Source organism: Aquarana catesbeiana, linkage group LG01 (assembly GCF_042186555.1).
Source record: "Aquarana catesbeiana isolate 2022-GZ linkage group LG01, ASM4218655v1, whole genome shotgun sequence".
Taxonomy (NCBI): domain Eukaryota; kingdom Metazoa; phylum Chordata; class Amphibia; order Anura; family Ranidae; genus Aquarana; species Aquarana catesbeiana.
In genome coordinates, this window is record NC_133324.1 from 704,660,142 (window position 1) to 704,669,985 (window position 9,844).

The following is a 9,844-nucleotide window of genomic DNA, read 5'->3' on the forward strand; positions in this document are numbered from 1 at the left end:
GCGGGTTCTTTGCCAAGTGTAAATTGTGTGGGAAGCAAGTAAGTAGGGGTAAAAAGTTAGGTCATTTAACCAATGCTGGTATGAACCTACACCTTAAAAATTACCACCACTCTACTTTACTGCGGGCAGAGGCAGAAAAAGAAGATGGTAGCGCAGGAAGCAGCATAACGGACTCTGACTGTACTGGTGGTACCTCCTCAAGCACACCACTTACTCAGAGCACAGGAGGCAATAGAGAGAGTTCAATTAATACAACCCGCCCACGTGCAGTAGTTCCACTGCAGACCCAATCAGGCTCCTCATCCTCCCAAGGACATCATCAGCCTACCCTCGATAGTTTTGTTGGCTTTAGTTCCAAGGGCATGTCAAAACAGCAGGCCAACAAGATCACCCGCCTCATTGGCCAATTCATTGCTGTTGGAGGAGCCTCTTTTTGCATGATTGAAGGGGAGCCGTTTAAACAGCTCATGCATGCCCTTGCTCCACGATACGTTGTTCCTGCACGAACAACTTTCAGCAGAAAGATTATTCCAGCACTATACCACTCATGCGTTGGATTATTGAAGGAAAAAATGGCCAAAGCCGAGGGTCAGACAATTCATTTGACAACTGATTTGTGGACAGCTCCCAGCGGTCAACACGCTTTCCTGTCTTTGACTGCACACTGGTGGCAGGCCACTGTGCCTGTTGGTGGTGGCGCTGGTGTAAGAGTTCAAACTCCATCAGGAAGCAGGTCTGCAGCGCAAGACCAGCAGGGTTATCAAGCTTTCCTGCTCCACACAGAAGTCCGTGATGACCAACACAGCTCTGCCAACATATTGCGGGCAATTAGATCAATGTTGGCCAATTGGTTTGGAGAGCAGGCAGTCACCAATGTCTCTGTTGGGTTCATTGTGACAGACGGAGGTTCAAACATGGTTAAAGCTCTCCAAGATGGATCTTTTGTCGGTGTGCGCTGTTCTGCACACATACTGCATTTAGTGGTCAAGGGTGCAATCCCAGTGGAGAAAACCAACAAGATTGCTCAAATCTTGGACCTTTGTAGAAAGATTGCAGGGCATTTCCACCGCAGTGTTGGGGCTAGTCAACTGTTGAGGGAGGAGCAAGAACAATCAGGGCTCCCCATACATCGCCTGAAACAAGATGTCAGCACCCGGTGGAACTATACCCTGGAAATGCTGGAACGCATTTTGGAGCAAAAGACAGCCATCCACAATCTATCATCCCGCCACAGCATCGGGATTGATTCCACACTGGGACGTGATGACTGGTGTATAATTGGGCAGCTCGTTTATGTCTTAAAACCCTTTCGGAATGTGACGGAAAACTTGAGTCAGAGCAATGCCAGCCTAGGACAGGTCATACCCTTGTTTACCTATCTCATAGATAAGATGGGATTGTACCTAGAAAACAGTGAGCCTGTTTGTGGCAGCCCACTTCATGCCGATGTAGCGTCTTTCATCAGAAAGCTATAAGCTAACTTAAAAGACCGGCTAAATGACCGTGTCCGCAAAAGCCCTGAACTCATGCTGGCTTCCCTGTGTGATCCCAGGATCAAAGGTAAACTGGCACTCAGAGACAACAGCCTCTCCTACTGGAAACAAAAATTGATTGAAAGGGTCCGGAATTTGCAGCAACAGAGATGTACGACGGTTGAGGCCGGTTTGGAAGATTCACCTGCCATGTCTGCTATTCCAAGGCCTGGCAGCATCACTCAAAAACAACAGAGTGGAGCATGTGCATGTTGGGTAGAGGCACTTGACAATCTGGTGGATGCAGGTCAAGCAGCAGGTAATCGAGAGGAGAGCAGTGCCTCTGAAATGGTCAGGGCCTACCTATATGAAGCACCTTTGCTTCCTACAGAGGACCCTTTGACCTATTGGGATGGTAAGAAAAGTTTGTGGCCTGGTTTTTGCCTGGTTGCCCAGCAACTACTATCCTGTCCTCCAACCACTGTGCAAAGTGAGAGAGTTTTCTCTATTACTGGGAATATCCTTAATCCACACCGTTCACAACTAACACCCCATTTGATGGAACAAATAACTTTCCTCAAATTTAACCTCCCCAAGCTGGGTTACCCTACCCTTAATTTGTGAGACCTGAATCATTGTTACCATGTGAAGATAGATGGGACAAGAGTGACTTGATTGTGCGTGATTGCATGAATGAATGTTGTGTGAATGGACAGTGAAGATAGATGGGACTCAGAGGAACCATCCAAATGTTGAGGAAAATCATTTTTTTTATTTTCTTACCACTTGACACAATAGCAGTTGTCTACTTGACTTTGGTGTGACCCCAAGATTTAAATAGAATTATATTGTTTTAAGCAATCCAAATTTTTCCCTTTATTCCTTCCATCACCCTTTTTTGTAATGAATGTTGTGTAGAGTGACTAGAGTGTGCTTGATTGCATGAATGAATGTTGTGTGAATGGACAGTAGCAAGGGTTGAAGCCTTGACGTGGCGCTACTGCTCACGTGTTGCTGTCTTTGTAAATACAAATAGCAACATGTGCTAATATTTAACCATTTTTGTTTGGTGGTCTGGAAATAAGAGACAATGATTAAAGATGACCTCAACAGCATGACAGTTCCTCTTGATGGAGAGACTGTCAACTCAAGGATCAGAATATGCTACCAACACAACATAGCACAAAGAAGCATACAGTTGGAAACGTGATTCTATGCAAGATATATTAGTTGGTCACTGCTGAGCTGCATCCAGATGCCCAGGACCCCTCCCATTTACCATCTCTGACCCTGGGAACACCAGGGCCCTCTCTGATCCTCCGCCTGTTTCATGACCATCTGCAATTGTCCATAGTCACTAGTGTGAGTGAGTAATCTACCCTGCTGCCATGTTACTCAAGCCCTGGAAATGATGACTGCCTGTCAGGTCACCTTGAGGCTAGGTGACAGATGCACTCTGTAGGAATCGGAAGTGCACCGCTAGGTAGTGGATCCTAGGACTGACTGCTGTGGATTGAAACCTGGGAGGTTCAGGAAGCAGGTCTACTGGATCACTAACACAGATCCCACTGGGAGCTAGAGCATAGATTCTCCAGGGCGCGAAGTCTAAGAGCCAGTAGGTGTTCACCAGAGCCTCTAGTGGTGAGGATGGACTGCACTGCAGTCTGGCTCCAGGTCGCAGCCCCCAGGATCTCACATCTCATGCTCACGGTAGACTACAGGAGAAGAGGAAAGAGGCAGCAGGCTGGAACAACAAGGAAGTAAGGGACAAGCCAAGGTCGAGGCCACAAGCAGACAAGGACAACAGAGTACACGCCAAGGTTCAGGGTCACAGGCAAACAGGGATGGTCAGGGACACGCCAAAGGTCAGGGTCACGAGCAGACAGGAATAGTAGAGAACAGGCCAAAGTCGGTTAACTGGAATCAGACGTAGGAAACACAGCCAGTACACACGAAAGCTAACACACAATGGTTGATCAGCACTGCTGGCTTGCAGTGCACAGGTTAATATAGGGTTCCCTGATAGGAGCTGGGGTGGAGCCATGCTAGAGGAGAGCTTACAAAAGCAGTCAGGTGAGGGTCAGCTGGTCTCTAGAGATGAACACATGGAGACAGGTATGCTGACAGACAAACTCTATTGCATAACCATGACACTGCCCTTTGAACTGTTGCCCCTTGTAATTGCGTTAGCCTGTGAACCTCTGTCCGGTTAACTGTTGCCCTCATGATTGCAAGCCTGCAACCTATGTCCTGTGAACTGTTGAGGACTGTATAGAGTAACCCCTGCTCTAACTATCTGCTGTGTATTCTGGTGGAGGGAAAGCTGAACGGCGTGACTGGACACAATACATTGGATTACCCTTTGCACATTGAAATAGTGTAGAGAGAAATCTCATCAATTTTCTAAGTTCAGCCTGATGGTTAAATGTAGAAAAACTACAATTATAAGGCCTCTAGTAAGTTAGTAACAATATATGGACTAGTTCATTTAGATAAACATCACACAAATCTAACAAGGAAAGCAAAACTCAAGAAAACAATTATTTCTGAACAAAATTTTTTTATTTAACAGTTAACATAAACAAAACAAAAAAAAAAAAAAAAAAAATTAGAGTACATTCTCCCCCAACCTGGTGACCAGTCGCTGTAGGGACATATTAATCCCAGCCAACTGGTCACCAAGGTACCGCGTAGCCTCCAGGTGTCTCCTGAGGCTACGCTGGTACCTCTGCAGAGCCACAGAGTGACGGAGCTGCCGGTGATTGTGGAGGGCCAAAGATTGACGCAGCCTCCGGGTAACTGCAAAATGTCTCTTTTGGACCTCCACAATGCGCCGCAGATAATCCGTCACATGTTGCTCTGGAGGGTGGGGGATGTGTGCCTGTTCTGGAGCGGGTGAAGGATGCACTGGGGAGGCCAGGTGGGGGGATGTTGAAGGGTGGAGGACTGTAGAAACCACTGGGGACTCAGAAGGACAGCCAGTCCAACCAGACGCGGGCAGGTCCAGGTCTTCGTCCACAGGCTGCAGTTGCAGGATGAAGACTTCACCTGTGAAGAAAAGAAAATACATTAGATAGATAGATAATACAATACACATACACATGGCTTCTTCACCCTAACATTATATAAAGGCAACGATCTCCAGCCCTTGTAGACAATCCTGTAACATCTTGAGATGTTTTCACTTCCATCCATACCAGTTTTTGATATTTAGTGAGATGCACCTAATCAATTTGTGTGTAGGAGATAGTGGTGTCTGTGTCAATTCGCTGCGTCATACCAAGTTTGCAGAGCTGTGCAGGAAGGTGTAGTACTACTTTACTGTACTCTGACCGGGGTGGAGCTGAGTGTCCTCCCCGGCCAGAGTACAAAGGGATTCCCATCTACACATCAAGCAGTGTAAAGGGGAATCTCCCAAAGATTTCATCCGCTTGGTCGCACGGGCGGCTGGAGAAAATCTTAAGGTGTAATGGACGCCTAAGTGCTACTGCTAACTAATCTACCTCATCCAGACTGACTGACTTTGGCAAATATGGAGGATCAGTTGCACTTGCAGAAAAACATATCAGCTATACCAGCTTTTAACATTACACTCACCAAAGAGAAGCCATTCAAGCCATTGCATTTGGGATGACCTAATAAAAAGTTGTTTAATAAAATATAGCAGGCTATTTTTTAAAGTTGATAATTTTGTAAGGCCACTGATTGTTGAATAAATTAAGCCCCACTTCTGTTCTAGGCTAGGTAGGTTACTCACTCCTGGTCTAGGCTAGGAGGTATAACAGGTATAACATCATGAGAAAAGTGTTAATGCATGCATTAGGGGCATGCCAGAGATTGAACATGTCCAGGGACTGCCAGCCAATAGCTGGAGATTCTTTTCTGACACCCCCCCCCAGCCTGCTGTGTTATTCATAATGATTAACAGTGATTGGCTCAGACTGGGAATCTGAACTGCAGCAAGAAGGTGGCATGATCAGGGACATTGGGGAAATATTAACAAGCACAGGTCACGCTAACAGGAAGACTGGAATCATCTGCAGAGGGGAACTAATATAATTAATAGTTCCAGCTAAACCGAAGCCTTGCAGAATAAATCACAAGCTATTCTAGACAAGGTATGCCATCAGCATTTCATATTTAAAATACTATATTTGCCTGTAAAATACAAAAAAAGTTATGCTTACTCCCTGGATCTGCCGCATCTGGCTGTTCCTCCGCATCCCCAGCAGCCTCTACAGGGCAGGTCTCCTCCACCTCCTGCTCAGCAGCTGTTGAGTAATGATAGAAAAGAACATTACAATCTGCAGTGTACAACAATCTCACACATTAGTACAAGAACATTGAAACATGTATGATCACTCAGCAGATACCAGCAAGATTATACTAACTTACATGTGGGCGTTGCTGCCTCAGCCTCCTCCTCAGTCTCCCCCTCTGACTGGATGACACCTATTTATAAAGGAGAAATGATGAACGTTAATAAACGTAAATAAATATACTGTAGTGTAAATAGATAAAATTAATTATCCATTAGCATGGCAATACAGGGCAGGTCACTAACGTTTATCTACAAGGCAGGGACATGCATTCACCATTTAGAAAAAATCATTTAAAAAAAAACAAATACGAGGCACTTACCTGTCCTGGTTCCAGCGGCGCCAGCGAGTGCTAGGTGCACTGCCACTGATCAGGCACCTCAGTTCAGAGCGGCCACGTTCTGTCAAATTACGTAAGTTACGCAATCGCTTGCGTTACCTGACAGAGCGTCGCAGAGGCTCTACCTGTCACTACATGAGCGAGAAACAATGACACTGGAATCAACAATGGAAGGCTGGACAAATGGAAAAGGAACCACTGTATTAGTGTCACTACTACAGTACTTACTGCATGATGACGTGGAGGACTCCTGCTCCTCTGCCCTCTGCCTCCGGCGGCGCTGGGCCTGGAGACGATCTTTAAATAAAATCAAACACATCATGGTAAATGACTATGTCGCGTCGCATGGTTGACAAAAAAAATTTCCTACACACAATGCAATGCTGACACCAACCCTGATGAGCCAGCAGTTTTTTTATCTCATCCTCCCTTACAGCTGCTAAGAGCTCCTTCTCATGGGGGAGGAGAGATACCTGCTTTCCTCTGCGCCCCGACTGCCTGCGTTTACGCGCTATGGAACTGCAAAACAAAAAGAGAAGAGAAATGGGTTCCACAATTAAACTACAATTGTAATCTGAAAATGACATCAACACATGAAACACATGTAGAATGAACCCGTAGAATGAAACAATGCAAATGGAATTTTTGGATTAGGCACATTTTTTCATGTAGCACAAGGTTTGCACATTTATTTATTAACCAAATTTATTGTAAGAAAAACCTATGCTTTTTTGGTGCACAATAAATAATAAAAGGCAGGATAGGGATTGTGCCGAGTAAATGTCCATTGTGTCCACTCCAGTCCACCTTTCTATTACGCGCTTGTGTGAACTGTGTATAGTGTAAAATTTCCTTCCTTGTTTCTTTTGCAAAGCATTAACCCACTTGCAGATGTGGACCCCCCCCATAGTAACTAAAAATATGGCGGGTCCGCAAGCTGGTTAAGTCCAGCCACCGTAACACTTTTTTATATATATATATATATATATATTTATGGTCGGAGCCCTATGTCCGATATGGACATAGATAACACTTATAATAAAGATAAGACTTACCATCGGAAATAGACCTGGAAGTGTGGACTTACCATATGAAATGGACCTGAAAGTGTGCCTTGGTCTAATGGCCGGTATGCCAAAATAAGGGGGCATACCCTGGTTTTAAGAAATGATTATTCTGTAGAGAGAAATGAGATGAAATGAATGAAATGAAATGAATGCCTTGAAATGGGGATGGGAGGGTGGGTATCGCGCACAGGAAACCGACAAGCACCACAGGTGAGCGGGCTGCTTAAATACCCACCGGGCTTCTCCCATAAATTCAGGCCACCATACTGGCCTTCCTACTTATGGTCGGAGCCCTATGTCCGATATGGACATAGATAACACTTATAATAAAGATAAGACTTACCATCGGAAATAGACCTGGAAGTGTGGACTTACCATATGAAATGGACCTGAAAGTGTGCCTTGGTCTAATGGCCGGTATGCCAAAATAAGGGGGCAAAAACATTCAGGTAGGGATATAATATATAATTGGTTTTCAGGTATTCATTGAGCCAATTTGGAGAATGCCTGTGCCATCTCTACTTGAGGATTGGGTATATACCGGGCGACGCAGGCTGATTTCCATCTGCCTAGTCTTTTGATGATGTGGTCTGGAACCCCCTGGCGGGTTGCTGCGGAGGCTGCTCCGATGCGGAAGGAGTGTCCGGAGTACTGACTGGGTTTAAGGTGAAGATTGCGGAGAAGTATCCTTATGTGTTTTACAAAGTGACATGCGTTTAAGGGTTTAACTGGGAATGGTAGAAGAGGACTGGTGTCCGATTGTTCAGGCAGGAGTGAGAGGAGACGGTTAAGTACGGTGACTGGACACCAGCTGTTATTGGTTCTGTAGAGGTGAAATGTCCACTCCAGAGCCTGTTTCCTGGGTTTAAGAAACCTCGAGGTGAAGGATGAAATGGTCTTGGTGGCGAAGCAAGTGCCGTCTGCGTAATACTTGGTCTGTGGGGTGGTTATAGGTGAACCCGTAGTAAGCCAACTATATGGCTGCTTGTAGGACCGTGCTGGGCAGCAGACCGAATGGCGAAGTAGCCAGAATAGTCGACATATCCCTGAAGATGGGCCCCGTAATGGGTAAGCGCTTAGTACTAATCACTGGTTGTTGTTTCTGGATGCCCCTTAGGATGGCTCGTATAGCGTGTGATGAGAACAGTGAAGATTTTGTGGGGTCTTCCAGGGTCACGAAATGTTGTATGCCGGCTAGGTATAGCCGAATGGTATTGTAAGATAAGGCCAGCTGAGTGTGGCAGTATGAAATGAAGGCCAGTACCTGTTTGACATCTATTGGTCCTTTACGGCAGGATGTGAGAAATTTATTGAACGCCTTTCAAGCTGTCTGGTAGGCTTTGAGTGTGTTATGAGAGAGTGAGTGATTGATGAGCTGCGTTGCTCCTTGTAAATGTTAAACTAGTCCAGGGTCAGTTGTGACCAGGCAGGGATAGGGGCCGACACTGGATCGGCTCCGGGAACCTGTTTGAAAAGGAGGTGTAGTTAGAACGTGACAGTGCGTCAGCAGCTAATTGTGTCTGCCTGGAATAAATGCACAGTGTATGTTAAACTGATGCTGTAAGAACAGTTGTACCGATCTGCGCAGGAAGGACATGACTGCTGGGGAATTGGACCTGCCTTTGTTGATGTCTGCCGTGGCCTGATTGTCGGTGGTGAAGATTACGGTTTGCCCTGTCCAATGGTGACCCCAGAGTTGTGCAGCTGCCACCATGGGATAGAGTTCGAGGAGGGAAGATGTTTTGAATAAGCCGGGTATCAACAGTATCTGTTGAGGCCAGGGTCCTGAAAACCAATGATGGCCAAAAATTGCAGCGAAACCTGTGGTGGCTGCAGCGTCTGTCACCACCTGGGGTGACAGGGCTGAAACCATGGGTATAATTAGGGATATGCCATTCCGGGAGGACGGAATTCGTCCCACATAGATAGGTCCGCTATTGCTGCGGAGTCTAGATTTAAGATCTGATCGGGGTCTTGTGTTTCTGGCAGGAATCTCAGCAGGCGTGACACGAAGGTGCGGCCTTGTGGAATAATTCGTATGGCGAAATTCAGCATTGCCAGGAGAGATTGCAACTGCTTCTTGGTACACCCCTTGGTGTGGGTGAATTTGTGAAGGACCGCCTTAATGCGGGTTAGTTTGTCGAGGGGGAGACTGGCTTGCATAGCGCAGGTGTCTAAGTTGGCCCCCGAGAAAGGTGATGTTATGTGCTGGGCCTTCTACTTTGTGCTCGGTGATGGGAAGATTGGGTTTTCCGAATATCGCTCTGAGTTTGTCGAGGTCTCCTGGGGGCTTGCTGGGAGGTTCTATTAGTAGGAAGTCGTCCAGGTAATGGATGACTTTTGTCACTGAGCCTTGTGTAACAGTATCCAAGCAAGAGACTGAGCGAATGTGTCGAAGAGCCAAGGGCTGCTCTTCGAACCGAACGTCAGTTTTGTGGCCAAATAATATGCCTCCTTCCACTTGATGCCATGCCAGCACCAAAGGGATGGATGGATAGGCAGGAGCTTAAAGGCATCCGAGATGTTGGTTTTGGAAAGCCAGGCACCTGTACCTGCTTTGATGACTGCTTGTATCGGCATGTCTACGGAGGAATATTTTAGGGAGAATTCTTCGGAGGGAATCAGGGAATTGAGACTGGGGATGTG

General features: G+C 46.3%; 1 protein-coding gene across 1 annotated transcript; it reads right to left on the minus strand.

Moving 5' to 3' along the window:
- Positions 1 to 4,080: 4,080 nt before the first annotated feature.
- LOC141127603 (uncharacterized) lies at positions 4,081 to 6,525 on the minus strand. The gene is made up of 4 exons (XM_073614223.1): positions 6,360 to 6,525; positions 5,868 to 5,924; positions 5,660 to 5,743; positions 4,081 to 4,520 (listed from the first exon to the last, which is right to left on the minus strand). The coding sequence occupies exons 1-4, from the start codon at positions 6,451 to 6,453 to the stop codon at positions 4,081 to 4,083; spliced, it is 675 nt and encodes a 224-aa protein (XP_073470324.1). The 5' UTR covers positions 6,454 to 6,525.
- Positions 6,526 to 9,844: the final 3,319 nt, after the last annotated feature.